Source organism: Brachycentrus maculatus, unplaced genomic scaffold, assembly GCF_059751285.1.
Source record: "Brachycentrus maculatus isolate JH-2025_06_01 unplaced genomic scaffold, ASM5975128v1 h1tg000247l, whole genome shotgun sequence".
In the NCBI taxonomy this organism is placed as follows: Eukaryota; Metazoa; Arthropoda; class Insecta; order Trichoptera; family Brachycentridae; genus Brachycentrus; species Brachycentrus maculatus.
This window is the reverse complement of record NW_028280998.1, coordinates 351,985-378,153: the sequence shown is the minus strand read 5'-3', so window position 1 is coordinate 378,153 and position 26,169 is coordinate 351,985. Positions and strand designations below refer to the sequence as shown.

The 26,169-nt window shown below is 31.0% G+C and overlaps 2 protein-coding genes across 2 annotated transcripts in view; one reads left to right on the top strand and one right to left on the bottom strand.

The window, feature by feature from the left end:
* Window positions 1-26,169, top strand: part of kek3 (leucine-rich repeat, immunoglobulin-like domain-containing kekkon 3 protein) — a 290,573-nt gene that overhangs the window by 12,966 nt on the left and 251,438 nt on the right. The window lies entirely within an intron of this gene.
* LOC148306162 (chymotrypsin-2-like) lies at window positions 1,980-8,286 on the bottom strand. Its single transcript, XM_088265494.1, has 5 exons — window positions 8,077-8,286; window positions 5,269-5,464; window positions 4,626-4,866; window positions 3,357-3,503; window positions 1,980-2,320 (listed from the first exon to the last, which is right to left on the bottom strand). The coding sequence occupies exons 1-5, from the start codon at window positions 8,135-8,137 to the stop codon at window positions 2,171-2,173; spliced, it is 795 nt and encodes a 264-aa protein (XP_088121620.1). The 5' UTR covers window positions 8,138-8,286; the 3' UTR covers window positions 1,980-2,170.

Below are 26,169 nucleotides of genomic sequence, written 5' to 3'. Positions count from 1 at the left end.
CCCATAAGAGTGAAGGCTAAAAAAATAAAATAACTAAGCATCACGCCGCTTTCCGCAAGGGTAGGCAGAGAGAATAGAACCCTACACCAATCTGTTTTAGCAAACATTCTTCGTCTCTTCCACGTTCTTGAGTACGCTCATATATGTACATACTCGTATATACGCCAATTATTCCGACTTTAAACCTGACCAATTAATGTAAGGTATTCTTTAAAATTAAGATTTTTATGTTTTGACACATACACACACACACACAAACCCACACACACACACACACACACACACACACAAAGTGAGTGCCAAATGCCAGGTCGTAAGCCCTGGCATGCTCAGACTTTCATCTTCTTAGATATTAAAATGTACGAAGATGAAAGTTATAAAAAAATTAAACATACCCACCGACTCTTGATCTGACCGCTTTCAAATATTTGACATACATACTTCATCATGCCAAGTTTTCCTCGGTCTTTCTCTACTCCTATTTTCAACTACGTTTGCCTCATAAAAATTAATATGCTGCTTGAAAGTCTGGACGCATCGCTCACTCCTTTCAAAAACGACATAAGTATATCAAAACACTTGGTTTTTAAGGAGATCGTTTTTAAAGTTTAAGAATATAATGAAATGAATTAAAAATAAATATCAAGCCACTTATTGAACTTTTTACTGTACAACAAATCTTTTTAGGTAAAACCTGAATGTTTTTTCTCCATTTGAAAAATATTTGGTAAATAAAAAAAATTAAACAATATCGTTTCTTTGAAATGTAAAAACACTTTCTGCCCTGTAGCGGGTAAATATTAAGTTAAAAATATGCCGTTTTTGCTGGGATATAGTACATTATCTGGGCATTCCGAAAACATGCACAACTAAATATTTACGATTTTAGGTATATGACGTTGTTGAAAGGAGAGAGCGGTTTGTGTATAATTTTTTCGTTTTTTTTGTATACCTACGACTTGTAAGTAATAATTTACATTCCGTAAAAAGAGTACAATATATGATGATATTAGAAACGTTATGTACATAGATATGTTTTTTACAAAGTGGTATATTACTCTCCAGGGTCAAATATAAATAATTCATTGTCATATTTCAGTTATACTTTGAGATATAACAAAAAACATGATGACAAAAATGAACGTAATAAAAATTCTAGCACAAAACGATGTTACATACATTCAATGAATAAATTAAGTGAAAGGTTCGTAGTCAAAATGAGCATAAAGGAAGCGAGCGGTAACTTCAAATATCCATTGTGTAACATAAGCGCTAAGAGTATTATAAGGAGACGGTCTTATGGATGGTATAAATATTAAGGATCTAACCATCCTTGTGGCTTCTATCCTTAAACTCCTGGTGTGTAGTGCCTATATCATGCTCTAAGGATCTTCTCAAAGTGTAGAGTGTAGACGGTTACACAAGTGAACTTATTATAAATCGCTCACTCCTTTCAACAATATCATATATAATATATTATTAGTTTATTGTTTCGGCATTAACTTTGTGGTAAGACATGTTACAATGATTAAAGAAAACACTTGTTTTTTACCACTTGAGTTTTATTATAGACTACATGTTTCAGAAGTTAAACTTCCATCATTCAGGTCTGTATAATAACTAAAATATTAAATATAAAATTGTTCTATAAATAAGGAGTAAACTAAAATATTAAATATAAAATTGTTATATAAAGTAACTAAAAACAAAAGTATTGACTAACCCCTTCCCCTTACTTTCCCCTCTCCTTATTTATAGAACAATTTTATATTTTATATTTTAGTTATTATACAGATCTGAATGATGGAAGTTTAACTTCTGAAACATGTAGTCTATAATAAAACTCAAGTGGTAAAAAACAAGTCTTTTCTTTAATCATTGTCTTATACAAATGTTTTATTTTTCATGTTTGAATCATCAAGTTATTACCAAATCATTAAATAATAAAATTTTAGTAATATTTTTCATTAAAAAATCAGTTTGTTCAAATTAATATTAAATTTATTTGGTTCCAAAGGAGTTATTTTGAAAACATATTTTCAAACTTATCATAAATTGAGAACACAAATGAAAAAAAATTTAATTTGTCTAAAAATCACAAAATGTAACTACTTAATCTACTTTCACTAGACTACATGAAATTTCCCATCACTCATAAACGCGCAGGTGATCAGCCCATCCTCCCCACGACCGCCATGATCCAGCTCTTGTAGCTAAAGACTCTGGTGAACACGTCAGGGTATCCTTTGGCACAAGGATAACCCCAGGAGACCACTCCGACTTGCGCATTTCCTTCTACCAACGGGCCGCCAGAATCACCCTGAAAGAAAAAGGATTTAATGAACGGGAATTTGTTGAAGAGAACATGGACTATTGAGAAATTGGTTGGAAGAGCATTGAAGCACTTGGGATTTGATATTGATACAAGACGTAGAGAATTTTATGGAATGGCTTGTTTATAAATTACAGTAAAATGGACGCGAGTTATTCCGTATCAAAAATGACAACGATTCATTCAATAATATAAGTAATACCGTATTAATAATATTTATGGTTCATTCAATAATACAAATGACTCCGTATTTACAATATTCATGGTTCATTCAATAATATAAGTGATCTCGTATTAACAATGACCATGGTTCATTCATGATACAAGTGATACCGTATTAACAATGTCTATGGTTCATTCAATGGTAAAAGTGATCCCGTATTAAAAATATTAATTGTTCACTTTATAATTTAAGTGATCCCCTAAAAACAATTTCCATGGTTCAATCGGCATATTTTTCAGAATTTTAACTCCATTCGATTGTAACATTTATTGTTTTAAAGTCGCGTTAGCTCTGGAAATTCCAGGACTTCCATATTCCCTTGGACTTTCCATACTCCCACAAAAGATGCTTCATCTCTATTTAGACACCTTATTTATAATAAATCTTCATATCTCTGTTAATTTGGTCCAGAAGGTTGAATGAATAAGAAAGGAATAATTATAAAACCCATATCTAGATGTCGGCTGTAATTGATGAAAAAAAATGGTTAAATAGCTTTTTTTGACTTGTGTGAATGAAAGTTCATTTTATCAAGAGTCTACTTCTAAAAGTCAGGAAGTACGAAAATCTAGGAGTGTACGAAAAGAAAAAGATGTGTGGCATTGTGTCATCTGTACTAATCAAGTTAAGAGAATGCTTTTTGTATATTAGAAGCATTGTAAACATTGTGGTATGGTAATATAACACTCTCCTTATCATTCATCGTTCACTTTGAGTAATACCACTTTAATTAAAGTGGTATTGCACAAAGTGAACAATGAATGATAAGGAGACTGTTAAGATAATACTGAATGATCTTACATGACAAGCTCCTCGTCCCTGCGAGGTCAGTGTGCAAATCTGGGTGTTGAACACTTTGTTTACGCTCTGTAGTCTAGCACTGCACTCCCCAGTGTTTATAGCTGTCAGTCTGATGTACTGAAGGTCGACAGCTGCATTTCCGGGGTACTAAAAGAAGTAAATGAATTATTTATTAGTATGTGACCATCAGAAGTGCATTACCATAAATCCATTAAAAATATTTGATTTATTGCATGTTAGTTCCGGGTTTGGCACGCAGAAAATGAGATAATTGATTTCTTTTAAAAATCAAACACTTGTATTTATTGAGTTTTATCTCATTTCACGCGACTAGTTTTGAAAACTGCAAATGTTTTTATCGTCATGTGATTACAATAACTAACAAACAAAAAATTAATCAGGTATATATAGAGGTGGGTGAGATAATAACTGGGGTTAAGGGGCGGGACTTACATAATATAATTGATTTCATTATACATATCACTCCTTTCAACAACGTCAAATATCAAAAAACTTAATTGTATAGGAGATCATTTTTAAAGTATAAAAAAACAATAAAATGTATTAAAAATAAATATCAAGCCACTTATTGAAGATTACCTCTTTAGGTAAAACCTGAAGGTTTTTTCACCAATTGAAAAATATTTAGAATATTTAAAAAAAATAATTAACAATACCTTTTCTTCAAAATGAAAAAAACAACACTTTCTGCCCTATAGCGGGTAGATATTAAGTTAAAAATATGCCAATTTTGCTGTGATATAGTACATTTTCTGGGCATTCCGAAAACGTGCACAACTGAAAATTGACGTTGTTGAAAGGAGTGAGTGATATGTATTATGAAGGTAGAAATAATCTATTTTTTTTCTTCACTAATTGGTTTGTTGAATCTGTCAACAAACGTATCAGCTAGGTTTAAATATGAAAAAAAAACTAATCATAGATCACGCCTCGTCCCCGAAAGGGTAGACATAGAGAAAAGAACACCACACCAATATGTCTTTGCAAGCAATCTTCGCCTCAATAGTAAGATACTTATATATTTTTTTTAAATCTAAACTGTTATTCTATCACTATGAACATTACATATGTCCGGCTCTCAATACGTGTTTCGACATTAAAAATGTATTTAAAAAAAATCAATGACTCAAGTATCTCTGATAATCGGCTTCCCGGTTAATCCGACCCCGGAAAATCGGGAGTGTACTCCATACGAGTATATTTGTTTTATTTTATAAAAAGAGTAATATTTAACCAAATGTGACTTACACTCGTTCTTCCCCATCCGGTGAGGGTGAGAACACTTCCTGCTTGAGTGTCAGCAACAGGCAGGTTTATAGGTCTGACTCTGTCGGTGAAGGTGATCGGTTGGCTCAGCTGGATGAGAGCGATGTCATTCATCTGAGTGTTCCTGTTATACTGTTGATGACGTATGACGTTCTTTACTCCATACCTTGAACCTCCCTGGTTTATCTTGTTGGTTCCGACAACTACTGAGCCAGGATTTGAACTGGGAATATAAGGAAAAGAAATAATTATTTTACAGGTCATCAAACTAGTTATATATGTTATTCAAAACAGGGTTGGAAATCAGGTTAATTTAATTTTCAAGACAGGACCCCACAAGATGGAACCCAAAAATTAAACTAATCATAAAAAAAATAGACGTGATCCAAGGGGGGGAGTACTAAAAGATCCTTGTTCATATTTGTATGAAAATCGTATTACGCAGCTCCCAGCACGTACCAACTCGCCGCCAGCTGAGTCATAGGTGACACGTCCGTCCCAATGCGCCGTCCGTCCCAATCAGTGTCAGCATTCAGTAGGCGACTAAATGCCGATACTGATCTCCCAATTTCTATCTCCCATCAAGGTTAAAGGATTCAGACAATAATGGGGATGATGATCTTACTCTACTACGCAGTGAGCTGCGGTGAGGATCCACAATGGGCCAAGTATGCTTCCGCCGCAGAAGTGGAAGTCAGAGGAGTCCCTCAGGGAAGCCTGGTAGGGGACCGCACCATCGGCTGCTGGAGCACCTCCCACAATCCTTTGGTCCACCAGGTCGAAAGTCTCAGGCACGAACTTCTTAGGAACAGATTCTTTTTCTAGGAATGAAATATAATATTTAAACACTACAATATGACGAGTTTGTGTAAAAAAAAATCGGAAAAATATTTACAATGTTTTGAGTGTGTCCAAATACTTGCACATAAATCTGGATTTTCTTATTTATATTATGTTATAATCACTTTACACAAGTCGCTCACTCCTTTCAAGAACGTCATATTAAAAAATAGTCGATTTTCAGTTGTGCATGTTTTCGGAATGTCCAGAAAATGTACTATATCCCAGCAAAAGTGGCATATTTTTAACTTAATATTTACCTGCGACACGGCAGAAAGTGTTATTTTTGCATTTTGAAGAAAAGGTATTGTTTAATTATTTTTTTAAATATACTAAATATTTTTCAAATGGAGAAAAAACCTTCAGGTTTTACCTAAAAACATCTGTTGCACGGAAAAATGTTCAATCAGCGGCTTGATATTTATTTTGAATACATTGTATTATATTTTTAAACTTTAAAAACGTTCTCCTGAAAATTCAAGTTTTTTTATTTATGACGTTCTTGAAAGGAGTGAGCGAAGTGTAACATGCACCAATTCTATCCATGATTGACAATTACACTACTCAAATTCTTGAAACTTCTAGATATAAGAATGTGAGTTTCGAGTTAGATTAATGGAATATGAAGAGATGTATGAATGTGAAAGAAACTTGTAGCAAATCCATCGCTAAAGATGAAAAAGTGCTGGTCGAAACCAGTTGGAAAAAGTAACCAAAAATAAAAGTTCTCAAAAACCAATTTTGAGTTTTGAAATAACTTTTTAGATATTTTCATCAGTAAAATGACTGTCACTGTTGTCATTCTGACTAAAATATTAATAGTAGAACAGTAACAGTGAATGTAAACATACATAGAAGTAGCCGAAAACGACAAATGCGATTATTTTGGCACAAAATTGAGGTATTTACGGAAATTTAGATGTAATTGGAACATATAACACACATCGGTAATCGTATTATTATCTCTGAGTGCTATGCAATGGATTAATGAAATGTGTACATTCTATAATATACGTAAATTAAAGTTATTGTAACATACGACAGCGAAATTATTTTTTGACATCTCATCAAAGATGAAGAAGAATATGGAAGTCTGGGCATTTACGGGGCTGACGACCGTCATAGGCTGGTTTGTATTTGGACACACTCAAAATGTTGTAGCGAAATTATGTTAAAGTTTTCTTGAAAAAGAGGCAATATAATTTTTTTTATATTTTTGTTGTTTATTTATTTACTAAATTTTCAGAGTGTACAAATTTTCGTTGACAAATCTGAATTTGTCCACTAAGGAATTATTTAAGTATGTATATTTCCATCTCAACAAAGACGAAGAAGAATGTGGCAGTCTGGGTATTTTTACAGGGCTTGCGATCTGTCTTAGGCTTGTCTAAGTGATAAACATCCATGATTGACAATCACACTACCGAAATTTCGGATGTTTTACATATAATTTATAAATTTTAATTGATTCCTTCTTTCACAAGTTTCTCGGCACTATCGATGGTTGAATTAAATGAGTTTTAAGTTTTATTTATTTTGCAGAGACCTTCATTAAATAAATGTAAGAATCTTCTTCTTGTAAGATTCTAAATACAGGTAATTTTTCACTCTTCTATTTATTTGATAATACCTAGAACTGTTACCGCAGGATTGATCACCTTGCCTTTTTGTGAATATCAATCAGAATAACATTGCATCAATAAGATGCAGTGTCATATGCACTATTATGTGCAAATAGGGGTAGGAAGACCCATAAGTAATAATTATGTTTAATGATCAAAAGAACTTGTTCAGTCTGCTTCCATTATAAGTAAAGTCATGAAAAAATAAATTAAGTTTTAATAAATGATGATTGCTTGAACGATAGAGTTATATTACCAAAGCACAAAGCAAACAATGCTTTTAATATACAAAATATAAATAAAATGAAAACTATGAACAAATGAAAATTTGAAGTGGGTAGATATCAAAAAGTTCACATCGTTTGGCCATGTTGCATTTGATTTTTTAAAATAAAAAAGCCATAACCTGCAAAACGTCCATTTTAGATGATTGTCTGCTGTAGTGGAGCAAAAATAGAGAAGGTAAATGTGAAAAATTTATCACAAACACCCAGACCAATTGAAAATAAATATTTCGTGAATTCATTTTGCAATTGGCGGGAATCGAATCGGGAGTCAAGCGTCTACCCAACTACGCAACGGCACCTGTCATAAATAATTTTATTGATTGATTCGGCAGTCACTCTGTGGTAAAATCTATCATTTGTTAAAAATGGATAAAACTGGATAAAATGAAAAAACATTAATTAAAAATGGATAGTTAATTTTCTGGATAAAATGGTTAAACATTAATTGCAAATGGATAAATAATTTTCTCTCGTAAAGGTCTATAAATAAGTATTTTGAAATGTGCCCTCGGCACGGGATAACTTAGTGAAGGCATATTATTGCAATTTGTAATTTGTAATATGTATTTATTTAAAAACATATTATATACATAAGTCATATATACATATAATATTCCCGATGATTGATTTCTATTTCTCATTATGTGTACGATGAAAGAAAAAATAAATAATTGAAGTAGTTACCCTGTTTTCCATTGGCAGCTCCCAGACAGCAAACTGCTACCGCGAGTAGTGCGTACCTCATTGTGGAATACCGTAACCGAATAGTGATGATCGTAAAGTAATTCGGCTATATATACCGCTTGTTGTTCTTCACAGGAAACTCTTAATCGACGATAAACCACATAATATTAAAAGCAATAAATTTACAAATAACAGGTTACGTATAATTTACTGTCCAAAATAAAACGTAACAAGGGTTAATCAATTTGATACGAGAACAATTATATAAGGTAAAATTTTCGTCCATTGTTCTACATTTTTAATTACCAAACCTTATTCTGGCTTAATGACATTATATTTTTTAATCACATTTTTGTAATCAATTTTCGAAAAACCTGTTTGCGAGACATTTTCTGCAGACTGTTTGCAAAAGATCTTTTTAGGTAAAATTTGAAAGTTTTTTCTCCATTTGAAAAATATTAAGTATATTTAAAAAAAAAAATTAAACAATACCTTTTCTTCAACAATATGCATAAACAACACTTTCTGCCTTTTAGCGGGTAAATATTCAGTTAAAAATATGCCGCTTTTGCTAGGATTTAGTACATTTTCTGGGAATTCAAAAAACATGCACAACAGAAAATTGTCGATTTTTGATATATGACGTTTTTGAAGGGAATGAGCGATGCGTCATGACAGATTTTATGATTTAGTGGTGTTTACCAAGCAAAACTTTTATTAAAAATGGATAGATGTTACCACAAAGTGACTGCTGAATCAATTAATGAAATAAGATTATTCATCATTTATCATTTTTACTATAATTGCATATTTATCATTTTTAATTTTTTTCGAACCTGTATATATGCAAAGTACCCGAGACGTTTCGGGTTTTCTATGTCATATTTTAACATATTGTATTTTTATGTATCGTATTTTAAAACATCGAAAATGTAGAAAAAAACATTTATGAAACTCTCTACGATGAAATGTCGTTGTTAATATTTTTTAAATCATCGGACATAAACTGAAATATACAATTAAAGTTCAAAAAGTCTACGTCATAATATAAATTGAAATTTTGAGTCATTTGATATGGAATAATTACCATAATTTGAATGAAATTATTGAATATTCAGTTTAAAAATCTCGTTGAAAAATAAATTTGGCGTTGAGAAATAATTATTCCAACTTACCTGAATTTTAGAGCAATTAGCAGATTAAAAACCGTGACATCCTTGTCATGAATGAATTTAATGATTTAGTTCGCAATTATTCGAAAACATGATTATGTTTCAAAACAGTTAATTATATTATACAGTCCTTTATGTGTACCGGCTTCGGATAACGGTGTCCTTCATCAGGACCGTACTAAACACAGGAATAAATAAATATATAAAAAAATAATTCAATGATTTAGGGAATTATTTATTGAAAACATTTGTTTCAAAACTGATTTTAAAATTATGCAGTACTTAATGATATTTATATTTGCTGGCTTTGTAAAATATTGTCCTTCGTCAGGACCGTGCTAAACATACACAATTTTCATGTAAAAGCTAGCATTTACCTTATGGGAAAATTAAAAATAAAAACTGTAATTTAAGAAGTATATAGATTTTAAAACGTAATATGTACAATTCAAGAATACTTTTTTGACATCTCAACAAAGATGAAGACGAATATGAAAGCATGGGTATTTACAGGGCTTTACACTTGTCAAAGGCTGGTCAAGTGACCACTTAACACACGAGTAACATTCACCATTTATAACCCATGATTGACAACCACATTACTGAAATTATCGGAACCTCTAGATATACATATATTAATCTCATGACACAGCACATATGAGTTCACAACAGCCATGTATGTATACTGGATTGAAAAATATATATATTCATTTGATATGACTCAGTTAAAAAAAAATACGAAACAGCCCTGATACAACCATGTCCCTACATTAAAATTTCACAAAATTTGAATAACAAAAATGTTTAAATAACACAAAAGTGTTATCCGTTTGAAGACTCGTGCCATAATGTAGAATTATGAATTATTCAAGTGTATTCGTATCTCATTAGGCCTACTAAAGAAGGGTTGAAGCGGTCATGTGAGGAAATTAGGGGATGGGGGATGAATGGGAAGTCGGAAGGGGCGACGAAGGTGGTTGGGTATTAAGGGTTGGTCACTTCTGTGTTCTCTGCCTAATTAGGTTACAATACTACAATACAAGAAGTTTCCCATATCGAAATTCAACCTTCCTCGCTTTTGGATCTCGTAATACGAACTGCAAAGAGACAGATAATTTAAAATATAAATTATATTCTCTAAAATGTCTTCAGAAAGGGTTATTAAAACATACTCGTATATCCATTTTAGGCATTAATTTTTCATCTCAGTGCGTTATTAAAACACGTAAAAAGTGGGTTTTCACATGTGCTATTATTTATTTCAACATATAACATACATAAGTCACATATATAATATTCCCTATGAGTAATGGAATTAAGGTTAACAAGATTGAAAATCAGATAAGAACTTAACCATTTAAAAAATACAGGGCAAATCGTAAAATATAAAGCAATAAATGGTTCATCAAATAGGTACATAACAAAACATAAGGTAAGAAGCAGGTTTAAAGAAAAAATAATGAGAAAATATAACTAACCACGAACACAAATATCTTTCCTTGGATATTTTTTTCAGTTCATACATTTTGGATTCCTGATTGGAATATATTTTATATATGTTTGTCAGGCAGCTGGTTAATTTGGATGTAGGCAATATATGTTTTTAAAAATGATTTTATTGTTATTATATAATTTTCTGTACTTAGGCGATTCTCTCATTTTTAAATACAGAAAAATTTCCACAGAAATGACAGAACAATGTATATTTTCATCGCAAAACACAAAAACTGCATTTTTGGCAGTAAAATAAAGTTATTATTGTAATGTATGTTCTTACATTCTTTTGTCCGCCTCCGTAGTGTAATGGTCAGCACGCTCGGCTACCGTTCTGGAGGTCCCGGGTTCGATTCCCAAGGGGGGTAAAATAAATATAAGTGATTTTTTCACTGTCATATCTATTCAATATTACCCTGGACTAGTACCTGAAGCGGAGGGCTGATCACATTTCCTTTATGTGTAAATGATCAAGATAACACTGCGTTTATATGACGCAGTGCCCTATGCACCATTAGGGTGCGGATAAGGGGTTTATTATTATTATTATTATGTTCTTACACATATAAACCTGTATACACATATGTATTTGTAATAGTTTGTTTGGATATAGCTTACATCTTAAAAATCATACGTAACATCCTTAATTCAAAATTATTAGTAAACAAAAAGAAATTAAGCATAAAAACCCTTTGTTTTTGTATTGTATTATTTTATTTGATGTTTTGAAAAAGTGTTTGTGAAAATTTGAAATAAAAAAAAACTTACACACATGTATATTATGTCGAAATTCTGACTTAACGTTTAAAAAGTAATATATTTAGAAAGTTCTTCGCATTACAGCTAAAAAAACCCCTGTTTTCGAATGTAGGTTAGTTTACCATATTCATGGATGTAGATTCCACTTAAGTCGTATAATTAAATTGTTTTTGGGCGGTTATTTTTAATACATTAGCTTCTCATCCTTACACAACATGCTCTGTGTACACAACGCGTTACAACAACGGTACAGGGAAGCAGAGAGATGTCTGTTGAGCAACTTTAGTCATTATTGTCGACATACCTGTTGCCTCATTATTTCCACATCAGTCCACCCCCTCTCGTAATATCACCAACTACCCTTACTACGTCTCTCCCCTGTAATGTTTCACACCTGGATTACACCACAGCTTTTCTCTAAGTAAAACCTACTTTCAAAAGCTCGTATTCTACTTACATATTTACGACAGCCTTAAATAATCAATATGCAAATATGAAAATATGCATATATATATATATATATATATATATATATATATATATATATATATATATATATATATATATATATATATATATATATATATATATATATATATATATATATATATATATATATATATATATATATATATATATATATATATATATATATATATATATATCATATTCATATTCAAACATTATCGATATAATTACCTAAGGTTTATCGAGTTGTTGGAAATATGTAGCGTCCTCACCCGATTGTGCATAGGGCACTGCATTATATAAATGCAGTGTTGTCTTGATCGTTAAAACGTGAAGGAAAGCTGATTAGCTCTCCGCTTTAGGGACCAGTCCAGTGTAATATTGAATAAATATTAGAGTGAAAAATCGTTTTTATATATTTTATCCCTTCCCTTGGGAATCGTACCCGAGATCTCTAGTACGAAGATAATACCCAATTTTTATTATCAAGAGATAATAACAAATTAAACTTTATAAATAATAAAATAAATATTTTTGTTGTTGTTTAAATGTGTGTCATTTTTTATTGTTATTTAATATTTTCTAAAAGAGGGTTTTATAATATATGATATCCAAATATATAAATTATTTTCTTTGAATTGCTTTGAATCATTTACTATTTAAAAATAAAACTCTTCCTCTTAAAAAATAAAAATCGTTGGAACCTTCCATTTCTCTTTTTTAAGCATTTAGTACTAAAGAACTGTTTTAAAAATAACCTGGTTAAAATGAAGAATACAAGAAATGTGTTATTTTAATATTGTAATGAACATGTGGCGTCCGAGAGCTGTGCTAGAGGGATGTTTAATGTTATCAGTATAACAAATGTATTCAGACTGCGGGGTAGAATTTATTGCCACCCTTCATTATAGTTATTGTTATTTAGTTTCAAGATTACATTTCTACAGGAATAAATAAAACGATTCCATGAACTCATAAATGTGTTAGTATTTTATTAAAACTAATGGCAGAGGGATGGTTATTCCGAAACCTGTAGCCATTAAGTAATTTTTACTAACTTATTATTTAACCAACCCCCCGTAGAAATTGGCAGGAGAATAGAACGCCATTCCAATATGTCTTTGCAAACAATATTAGCCTCTTCCACATTTATGCATCTTTATATAATGGGGGATGTAGTAATATCCAGAAGAATAGCCTTTATCAGTATCTAGATTATTAATTCATTATTGGCTTATATTTTCACCTGTTAATGAGAATCTGTAGTTTTTAAAATTGGTCATGTTTACTTTGATCATTTGAAAAAAAGGTCTTAGATGAGTGCTTTATTTTTATATTTTAATTATTATATTTCCACATAGTTGCCAATTGCCAAATTTGTTAAGTTGATTCGGCAGTCACTTCGTTGTAATATGCATCCATTTTGAATTTAAGTTGTACTTGGGAAATACCACTTTTTTCTCAAATTCAACACGGTGTTTGAAAATGATGCGGAATGCATCAAAACACGTGTCACAATAGATTTTAAGAATAAGTGGTATTTATCACGTGAAATTTTAATTTAAAATAAAATAAAAATTGTGCTTTGTAAAAGCCATGTGCGGACAAAAGCGAACATTTCCGTAACCTTTTGATTGTTTTATTTTGGTAAAGATGCAATCCATTAAAAGCTAACAAATTTTTACTGAATTATTCCATACAACATCGGTTAACACATACATAACACCATACACAACAAGTCAATGTCGGTTAAATTAATTACATATTGGTATTTACAAAGTAAAATTTAAATTTAAAATTAATGGCATATCATTATTTATTTTTATTTTTTTCATAGATACATGTATATTTTTTTACTATATCGCTCACTCCTTTCAAGAACGTCATAAATCAAAATACTTGATTTTTCAGGAGAACGTTTTTAAAGTTTAAAAATATAATACAATGTATTAAAAATAAATATCAAGCCACTTATTGAAGTTTTACTGTGCAACAGATCTTTTTAGGTAAAACCTGAAGGTTTTTTCTCCATTTGAAAAATATTTATTATATTTAAAAAAAAAAACAATACCTTTTCTTCAAAATGCAAAAACAACACTTTCTGCCCTGTAGCGGGTAAATATTAAGTTAAAAATATGCCGCTTTTGCTGGGATATAGTGCATTTTCTGGGCATTCCGAAAATATGCACAACTGAATATTGACGAATTTTGATTTATGACGTTCTTGAAAGGAGTGAGCGATATGTATTACGGCTTTTTAGGCATGGCCTGTGTTGAGCCGAAATACTTACATGTTAATCCAATTTTATTTTTTTTACCATAATTATTATTTTTAATTCTTAGATTTTATACATTACATACAATGGATATAATAACAATTTACAGTAAAAAGATTTTAGAATCAAATAATTTCACCTGGACATTAGTTAATTCACTTTCTACCTTGTCCCTTCCAACGAGAAGCAACCATCGACGGACACTGTTCTTAAAGACATGATCACTATATAATAAAGATATATCTTATATGTCGACCTCCGTAGTGTAATAATGGTCAGCACGCTCGGCTACCGTTCTGGAGGTCCCGGGTTCGATTCCCAAGGGGGGTAAAATAAATACAAGGGATTTTTTCACTGTAATATTCATTCAATATTACCCTGGACTGGTGCCTGAAGCGGAGGACTGATCACCTTTCCTTCGTGTGTAAACGATCAAGATAACACTGCGTTTATATGACGCAGTGCCCTATGCACCATTGGGATAAGGGTTTATTATTATTATTATATGCATAATATGTGTTTGTACTACAATTATATTTTCCGCACACATGTAATGACTGTTTGTGTACTAAATGTAATAAAATAAATCTCGTTAAAATCCTGTGCAGTAAAATATTTCATACGGCGTGTTCCCTAACAAAGCGATCGTTACCGTTTTAAATAAAACAGCAGGGATCGATCGGAAAGCATTCAAAGTTCGTGAATCTCCCAATCAAGTCTGAAAAACAGCCCGGAAATTAAAAATTCCTCGAAAAAAATCCGAAAGTCACAAGTTACAACCACCTGGTCCCATTTCCTGTCTGAACTCGCAATATCCACGATACATTACTTTTTATAAGCCATAGTTCTATATCCATTATGCTTCTATTAAAATCTCTATAATAAATGAGGTTTATGTACGTTTTTTTACGAGTATTGCTGTATGAATTTTTTAATGTGTTTTGTTCCTGCGGCCAGGGATACACTCGGTTAGTAAATAATGGAATCTGGTAAAAAATACGCGTTGGGATTCTTTATTAATTCTAGTAATTTTTTCTGTCCCCTATCAGCGCACGCCACACGGTGTTAATTTAATCGTTAGTTATACGAAGGCAAGGTGCCTCTGCGGCAGTCCTGCGCTCCTGGTTCATATAAAATTCTTCCAACCCTTATTTGCACCCAATGGTGCTCAGGGCACTGCGCTGTAATATATACAATACAGTGGATAACACTGCATATACCAGTGTTATCTTTATCGTTAAATCGATAAAGGAAAAGAGATCAACCGTGCTCTTCAGTTATCATTCCAGGATAATATTAGATAAATATTAGAGTAAAAAGCGCTTATATTTATTTTGACCCGTCTGGGAATTTATCCCCAGACCACCAGTATGGTAGACAAATGCGTTGACCGTTATATTTATTTATTTTTTCTCTACGACATATCGTGTCGAAAGATATGTTGTAGAGAAAAAATAAATACATAATCAGATGTAAGTTTCTTGCATTTTTAATTAACTTAATTATACCTAAGTCCAACTATAAATGTAAGTACCATCCTACCATATTTGCAATACTGCCTTCTCTGTAATGCCTTATGTACCATTCAGCTTTATTCTAGTTAAAATAGCAAATATATTGTAAATTTTACATAATAAATAATGATTAATACAGGATATCAGGGAACAAAGATAATTATTATGAGCAATACATACTCCGTATTTGTTTTAAATTTTAATGTTTTTAAATATTTGTTTAATATAGTAATAAAAATATTACAATTTGTATAGTTACCTTGCACGTGGCCTTTACCTTTAAATGATTATATTCTGAAAAGATTTAGTGTGTATTTTAATTACATTTTGAGTCTGTATGTGTTAAAAGGACCGCAACACAATTTCTGGTGTGTTTAACATAATTTGTACTACCGTACTGGACCATATTATTGGGAGAAGTAAAATCATTTGAAATATTATGACTAGACCACATATCACATCATCGTAGGCCGTATCACAAACGTAACACCACAGTTTCATAGACCATTTTTAAGCTCATAGACTATTGAAAAAAAAGGTGTCCATAGGCAGGTAATATACCTAATTTTCGTTGAAAAATTCGTTGAAACTAAAGTTTCTTCAACTTTGAAATAAAAATTTTCTTATAATCAATATAAAATGGTTTAGAAAGAACAAATGGTTAATATAAAATAAAAAAAAAAGTAAATCCACCTCAAAATACAATTCAACACATCATGAAAACGAAAAAGACAATGGTATGCGCATTTGAGGAGAATGGAACCATCCATACCCCACATGGCATTGCACGATTAACGTCAATGTAGACGACTTCCAGGATCACCACATAAAAGATGGATTGACAGCTGGGAACAGGCATCGCAGGAGACTTATCCCTCTTAAAAATAGGCCACAAGCCCTACACCAAGAAGTTTATGAAAAAAAGAAATATTGATAATTCATTTATTATTCAGGGTCTCAAAATATGGCCAGAGTGTGTATATTAAAGGTAAAGGTATACAATTAATTCCTATGAACAAATTAATTTCCTCTTCTCACAAATTATTTCCCTTGTATTTTGTGTCTTAGAAGTGGGTAGGTACCTATTTTACGGGCGCTCCGTTTACCGATAAACAACATTTTCGAATTACGCCGGTTTTGTTAATGTATAAGAAAATTGCCCCAAGAATCAAAACGAAATGCTTAATCTCCATTTTTGTCATCATATTTATTCATTTATTTATATATAATATCATCATACACATCATAACCTTCTTTGAGTTTTCCCGTGCCCAGGGCACATTTTACAATACTTATTTATAAAAAAAATGAAAAAAGCACTAATTGATTCAGCAGTCACTTTGTTGTAATATCTATTATGTTTTACTTGGTAAATATCACTTTTTCTTAAAATCTATTATGACACGCGTTTCAATGCATTCTGCATCATTTTCAAATATTAAAAAAAAAAAATATTAATATTATTGATTTTTTACAAGTATTTACAGTGTTTGACAATGAAACGGAATCTATGTAAAAGTGGTTTTTACTGCGTACAAATTAATTTTAAAAAAATAATAAAATTTATGACGTGCAATCAAATACGACATGGCCAAATGATGTGAACTACTTTATATTTACCCACTTCCATTATACATTTATCAATAGCTCTTTTATCCTTAGTTTATTTATTTAATGACTTTACGGATGATGGGAGTACGTTGTATAAATTTATATTGTTTTAAGGTCTTTTGATCAAATTTTATTAACAGTTTTAGTGACAAATTTCCTGTGCATAAAAATCAGTTCTTTTCATATTTTTCTCATATCTTTCCTTTTTTGAAGGTGGTACTATAGCTTTTCAAAGAGCACCCTGTTGTTACTCATTCAAAAAAAGTCTTTGACACTTTTTTGTGACACCTGCTATTTTTGAGATACTAATTTTTTCGTCGTTATACTTCCTTTTCTCTTAATCTTTCACTTCACAATACCTTTTATAGACTCAATAAACCGTGTATATCAAAAAACACCCAACTGTAGACTTCTTGGTGGTCTTTATCATGAACTTCCAGGATTTGAGAACACCAACACGAAGTTGTAAAAAGAAGAATAAAATAAAATTAAATGCAGTCGAAATGCGATCTCTCAGATGAATGTGCGGCAATATCGGTAGTCATCTTCTTCTCTGTATAGAAACGGCGTAATTTTTGTAAAAATGTAATTTACGGTAATTCTGATGATTGTGTAATTATTTCCGCAGTGTAGTGGTTGGCGGGTTTGAATATTGTACTGATAGTTCCGGGTTTGACACCTAGGGAGGGGGGAGGGGTTTAAAATAAGTAGGTATGTGAGATTCTTAATTCCAATATTTATTTAATTTTACTCTGAGGCGTAGGACTTTGTTTTTCGGTAGTCAACGTTCAAGATAACACTGGATCGATTATATCCAGTGCCTTTTGCAGCATTGAGTACGGTTGAAGTTAAGAAGAAGAATGAATTGATTTAAAATTAATTGTCTTTGGAGATAACTGATTTCTTTTACAAACGTGTAAAATATTGTACACAATACGTTTATAAAGTCGAGTTGTGGTCCCGTGGTTAGTGTCGCGGACTTAAGAGTTTGCAAATTCGACACCCACAAAGTGATTCCTATTTTACAATACCAGCTGCGAATACTTTATAATGAAAATGTTAAGAATTTAAATAATTTTTATTTAATTAAATTATTTTAATATTGCTACAAAAAATATTACAATTTGATTTATTTAATATACATTTCTACTTATAAAATATCTAATTCTATATTTTGTAAATTAAAAGCATTGTTGACTTTGTGGTATGGTAATATATGAATGATAAAGAGTGTTATCTCATTCTAATTGTCTTTTCGCTGTGTCTTTCCGAGAAGAGACTTAAACATGTTTGGAGTGTCTGTTTTGGATTCCTCCACTTCATTCACCATTCCACCCACTAATGACAACCATATGTAATGCATATCGCTCACTCTTTTCAACAACGTCATATATCAAAAATCGACAATTTTCAGCTGTACATGTTTCCGGAATCCCCAGAAAATGTTCTATATCCCAGCAAAAGCGCCATATTTTTAACTTAATATTTTCCAGCTACAGGGCAAAAAGTCTTGTTTTTGTATTTTGAAGAAATTGTTTTGTTTAATATATATTTTTAAATAAACTAAATATTATTCAACTGGAGAAAAAATATTCAGGTTTTACCTAAAATGATTTGATACACAGTAAAATTTTTAAAAAGTGGCTTGATATTTATTTATAATACATCTTATTATATTTTTAAACATTAAAAACGATCACCTAAAAAATCAAGTTTTTTGATATATGACGTAGTTGAAAGAAGTGAGCGATATATAAAATAATTTACACGTCATTTCAGTGTAAATAATCGGCAGCATTTTGATATCCGCCGGAAGGCTATTTAATTAATTTCAAAATATTTATACATTATTTAGAATTCCTTGGAGTGACAACTTGGTATTCTGAAATCATTTACGTAAATAAATTTTACATCATCGGAATATCAAAAAAAATGTTTACCCTAAAATAAATGAATTAAGGTAAAATCAAGTAAACAATAAAAAGAAATATCTCAAATAAAAGTCGCGCGAGGTGACAAGAAATTAATTACAAAAGACAGAATAAAAAGCGCTCTAAATTTTATTCTTAATACTTGGCTAAGACAAAACAGGGTGAATGTATTCATTAGCGCCGGTTCCCATGGGAGCCTTTGTCCAGAATTTAACGTTTCATTATCAAACTTTAAAAAATCTGAATTTCAAAACAATTTTGAATAATTTACGACACACTTTGATGTTTGGCAGTCTAAAAGCAATTTCGCAAAAGTGGTACTTACTCATAATGGGACAACCTCGCAGCATTAAATTGCTGTTTGTTTTTCAGCATTATTTCTCACAAATAAATTTATTTTTATTTTCAAAATTATTTTTGATATATATATATATATATATATATATATATATATATATATATATATATATATATATATATATATATATATATCGTATATCGCTCACTCCTTCCAAGAACGTCATAAATCAAAAATTGTCAATTTTCAGTTGGGCATGTTTTCGGAATGCCCAGAAAATGCACTTTATCCCAGCGAAAGAGGCATTTTTTAAACTTAATATTTACCCGCTATAGGGCAAAAAATGTTGTTTTTGCATTTTGAAGAAAAGGTATTGTTTAATTCTTTTTTTTTTATTTTACTAAATATTTTTCAAATGCAGAAAAAAACCTTCAAGTTTTACCTAAAAAGATCTGTTGCACAGTAAAAAGATCAGTAAGTGGCTTGATATTTATTTTTAATACATTGCGTTATATTTTTAAACTTTAAAAACCTTCTCCTGAAAAATCAAGTTTTTTGAGTTATGACGCTCTTGAAAGGAGTGAACGATATGTTTGTTGAATTTCGTATAACGCGATTGAGCATTGCATTTGTATCTGGAGTGGTTCAAGAAATCATGTCTCGTCTTTGATTGCAGGCGCCAGAAGGTTTTATAAACCCAAGCCCTTGTAAGGCTTTGCTGGGAAGGGGTGGCTTAACTTCTTGTAAGGTAAACGACCTCCCTCACGAGAACCAAAGCCATACCAACACTTTAAATATAATTAAAGAAATTAAAATTTTCAAAATTAATTTTCAAATTATTTTTGCCATCTCGACACAGATACAGAAGAACATGGAAGTCTGGGCATTTACTTGGCTTACAATAGGCTGGTTTAAATAATGAATATAAAAATATTTTAAAAAACAACTCCTAATTGGAGTATACATATATACATATATGTAGACGTTTAAATGTTAAGTTTTGTAAATCTTAGTATACTTTTTTTAGTAGTTTTTAATTTACATAAATCCTATTTATGTATTTATTACTCATATTTGCATTTATTATATTTGTATTTACTATTATTAATTTAAAGGATTGAATAATAATAATAAAACCCTTATCCGTACCCCAATGGTCCATAGGGCACTGTATCATATTAATGCAGTGTTATCTTGATCGTGTACACATGAAGGAAAGGTGATCAGCCCTCCGCTTCAGGTACTAGTCCATGGTAATATTGAATACATATCACAGTGAAAAAATCACCTTTATTTATTTTACCCCCTTGGGAATCGAACCCGGGACCTCCAGAACAGTAGCCGAGCGTGCTGACCATTACACTACGGAGGTGGACAATATTATTAATATTAAACTGTTATCATTTTAACTTCAGAGGCTTACAAATCTCCCCTCAAGGTTTGAATACAGATAAAATAAATAAATTTTTCTTCATATTATTTTTATTTTTCTTTCCTTATTGAATAACCCGTGAAGTAATATTTTGAATCGATATACAAAAATGTTCCTATATAAATGAGGAAAAAATATATTCATTATTTTTGCTCATTTTGAGACGGTTCAAAACGTTCAGCGTGTAAACTGTAACCATTAGAAGCCAACAAATTGAATACAAACTCGCTCCGCCGTTTGGGGCACTTAAAAAACTATCGCGAAAGTTTGCTACTAATTTAAGTTGCACAACTCGCTCAAGTCGCTGGATCTGTCGAGTGTAGCGTTCACTTAATCCCGGCTTAGCTTTCGCAGTCTGCGTGGAATGTACGGGGCTGAGTTTCTATGGAAATACGTAGGCTTACAATTTATGAAAATAAACCGGATTTAATAATACGCGCCCACTGTTAGGATGTAATTTCGTACTTAGTCTGAAAGAGTTTAATCTGCCTTAGAATATATGTTCGTATTTAAAAGAATATTTATTTATTAATTCAACGCGGCACGTGTTTTCTCTTATATACATATAGTGATAGCTCGTGTGGTGACTCCTTAGGTAGGTCCTTAAATCGGTAGTGTATATCGCTCACTCCTTTCAAGAACGTCATAAATCGAAAATCGTCAATTTTCTGTTGTGCGTGTTTTCGGAATGCCCAGAAAATATACTATATCCCAGCAAAAGAGGCATATTTTAAACATAACATTTACCCGCTACAGGACAGAAAGTGTTATTTTGCATTTTGAATAAAATGTAATGTTTAGTTATTTTTTTTTAAATATACTAAATATTTTTCAAATTTAGAAAAAACCTTCAGATTTTATCTAAAAAGATCTATTGCACAGTAAAAAGTTCAAAAAGTGGCTTGATATTTATTTTTAATACATTATATTATATTTTTAAACTTTAAAAACGTTCTCCTGATAAATCAAGTATTTTGATTTATGACGTTCTTGAAAGGAGTGCGCGATATATCTGGGGTATATCTGTCAAATTTTTCATTCTTAGTTTGTTGCCCAAAATGTCTAAAATAGTATATTCCATAATCTGTTTATAGGATATAGCTGTAATTGCAATACTTATTTAGTTTTATAAAGATATGTACATGTAAAAATACATTAAAAAAAACGAGTTATTTAATTTCACAAGTTTGTTTTTGCTCTCCTGTAAAATTTGGTCTGAGACAGATAAACCCCTTTGCCTTTACACTACCGAAATGTACAACGGACCTTTCATGTTGGCAAAAGTGAATTAGCTAGAATACTGACGTAGGCTGTAAAATCTTATATAAATACACTTGCAATCGCTCTTTTTTTTTACCTGCCCACTCGACTAACTGCAGCCAAAACTAAGACATTCGCATAGTTTGAAATTCCTAAAATGTTTATGATGTTTATAATTTAAATTAAAAAAGATGTTTTATTTTTTGACATCTTATCAAAGATGAAGAAGAATACGGAAGTCTGGGCATTTACCGGGCTGACGACCGTCATAGGCTGGTTTTAAGTGATTACTTAACACACGTGTAACATTCACCAATTCTACCCATTATTGACAACCACACTACTCAAATTCTTGGAAGTTCTATATATATATGAACCAATTTAGAAACCTTGTTCTTGAATCACTAGAACTTCACTAGAGACATCTATTGGTGAGATGTAAAGAAGCTTTTTTACTAAGCAGAAACTCTTATATTAGTATGTGAGGTCCGAATCCTGGATTATAATCACACACATGAGAAACGAGAAGCTTATAATTTAACCAGATAATTTATTTACTACATATTTTGTGTTGTAAAAAAGGTGTGTTTTTTAAGCAAGTGAACATGACTAACTTATTGATCATTACTTATCAATCGTCTGATGAGTTTAAAGAGCAAGGTGTTTATTCATAATTATATAAAACAGCGTTCGCATAACGAACGCTGCTCATAACGAATTTTCCATTTGTCTACGTCCCGACTCACGCAGCAAACCTCACTTCATACAATGGACTATTGAGGACAAAAAAGTGATTAAAAACATCGTCATGGTTGCCCGAAAGTTGATATTAGAGGTATAGGATGAAGATATAGAGGAGGTTATTGAAGAACACCATGAAAAGCTGACGATGGAAGAAGTCCAAGTACTTCTAATCCAGCAACCCGATGAAGCTCAAAGAGATGTTCGTATGAGAACGAAGAAGAGCAATTAAATCAACCAATCTCAACTGCTGCAAGCAATGATATTCTGGTCCACGTGAACCACATTTCAAAAAGGATAGCTTGCTAATATGATGGGTAAATATTAGTATTTTTTTGTTTCTTTTTACTATGTACGACTAAGCTACTACTACATCTACTACTAGTATCACGCCGTTTATCAGGGGTAGGAAGAAAGGATGGAACGCCACACTCTTTTAACCTGACATAAACTCCTCGCGTCCTTCACATCCATACATTTAGTCATACATGCCCTCCGATGACGCAGATTATTAACACCATCAGATTTTAGGTTTTGATTGATCTGATTATGCTACATAAGTCTTTTTCGGCCAACCTCGTTCTGTTCTCCCGCTCACATTCGCCACATATATTTTCTAAGTCATTCTCTAGCTAACCATTCACTCCACATGTCCATACCACCTTAACAACTCTTCTTTATCTTCTCAAATATTCCGTGTTGAGCCTTACATTCCTTACTTATATCTCCATTTTTAATTCTGTCATACAATGATTGTCCAAACATTCCTTTTAGGGGGCGTATTTAAATGGCGTTCACTCAGCTTTCATTAGTCTTTTGCTTGTTCCATGTTTCAATTTCTAACATCAGTGACGGTACCAGCACTCCTTTGTGAACCGCCTCCGTTTCCTATATAATTAATGCGATTCCGCGGCTTCACACGTTAGCCAATGCTTTTGATAGTATAAATTTATTTAATAAACTGTTATCTACCTTGAAGTCTGTACTTTCTCAGCATTTCTTCTCCATGTTATAATGGTTAAATTTAAACGTTGTATTTCATTCCTTCTCGCTGCTCGTTGATAGTGTGCTAGAGGACGTGTATTTACCAGAACTTACCATTTGTTATTTTATTATGATTTTATGTTAAAGGCTTTAGCCGTTCAATAAATAAATAAATAATTATTGAATTATTGAAATAGGTATACTTTGCGCAGAGAAAATTTTCAAGGGATGCGATTTTTTTCTACACGAACGAAAAGAGTATAGAAAATTTAGAGTAAGTCTCGAAGCAATCCACTATACTTAACCTACATTCTGTATAGGTGTACTGAGAAGGTTTTCTTTCATTGGCATGACTTAAATAGAGAATTACCCTACAAAATATCTACCTTAATGATCATTTCACATTCATTCATTCCACTGAAACATGAGGATTTTGAATACAAAACGACGAACTCGGAAAAATAAGGCGTACGGAATTTTGATATTCAACCTCTTTCACATTGGCACAACTCAAGATTGTCTAAAATAAATACAAAAAATCTTATAACTTATATTTGAAGCACTAACTGTGCGATTTTCTATTCAATAATTTTAATGATACTTTGTTTTAAAATCACTATAAAAAGGTATTTAATTATAACTTAATTATAATGTCTACCGGTTTCGAAGCTAACCGCTTCGTTATCAAGACTGATTAATATTAAAACACTATCTAGCACTATCAGTTTTGTATATATATATATATATATATATATATATATATAAATATATTTATATATATATATATATATATATATATATATATATATATATATATATATATATATATATATATATATATATATATATATATATATATATATATATATATATAATATATATATATATATATATATATATATATATATATATATATATATATATATATATATGTATATATATATATATATATATATATATATATATAAATATATATATATATATTTATATATATATATATATATATATATATATATATATATATATATATATATATATATATATATATATTTATATATATATATATATATATATATATATATATATATATATATATATATATATATTTATATATAAATATATATATATATATATATATATATATATATATATATATATATATATATATATATATATATATATATATATATATATATATATATATATATATATATATATATATATATATATATTTATATATAAATATATATATATATATATATATATATATATTTTTATTTTTTTTTATATATATTTATTCTAGAAGTTGTCAAATGAAGCAATTTAAATTGACATTGATGATATCAATATTTTTTCCACCCTCGTAACTCGGGAGTATGTAAATTGAAGTTCGCAAACACGATCCGAATAATGTAGCAACTAATTTCCAGTTATCAGTACCGTAAATGAAACAACTGTAAATGACAAAATGAACACATATGTAAGCGAAATAACGTACAACGTTAATACTATACTGCGCGTATGGCGCAGGTAGCTTGCATTATCAGCACCTCGCGTAGCGTCACTATCGGTATGGTATGAGAACGGTAATTTTGGAGTCATATTTTATTTAATCAGTCACGCGAATATCCTGGTGATAATTGCAATATCTAGTCAGGACAAATTGTTTACAGTTTTATGACTCCAAAGTGATTATTGATTTGGCATTAACATTGTATTATAACATGATGATTTAAATATATATATATAAAATATAAAACCCTTATCCGCACCCCAATGGTGCATAGGGCACTGTGTCATATAAACGCAGTGTTATCTTGATTGTTGATACATGAAGGAAAGGTGATCAGCCCTCCGCTTCAGGTACCAGTCCATGGTAATTTTGAATAAATATTACAGTGAAAAAATCACTTATATTTATTTTACCCCCCTTGGGAATCGAACCCGGGACCTCCAGAACGGTAGCCGAGCGTGCTGACCATTACACTACGGAGGCGGACAAATATTATATTAAGCACTTGTATGAAACCGCGTCCGCCTCCGTAGTGTAATGGTCAGCACGCTCGGCTACCGTTCTGGAGGTTCCGGGTTCGATTCCTAGGGGGGGTAAAATAAATATGAGTGATTTGTTCTCTGTAATATTTATTCAATAT

Excerpts from the sequence above, each read along its gene's own strand:
- LOC148306162 (XM_088265494.1), bottom strand. The coding sequence starts at position 8,137 with ATGAGGTACGCACTACTCGCGGTAGCAGTTTGCTGTCTGGGAGCTGCC. Across the intron at positions 5,465-8,076 it reads AGCTGCCAATGGAAAACAGG|AAAAAGAATCTGTTCCTAAG; the intron begins GTAACTACTTCA and ends TTTCATTCCTAG. Across the intron at positions 4,867-5,268 it reads GCAGCTCACTGCGTAGTAGA|TTCAAATCCTGGCTCAGTAG; the intron begins GTAAGATCATCA and ends TTATATTCCCAG.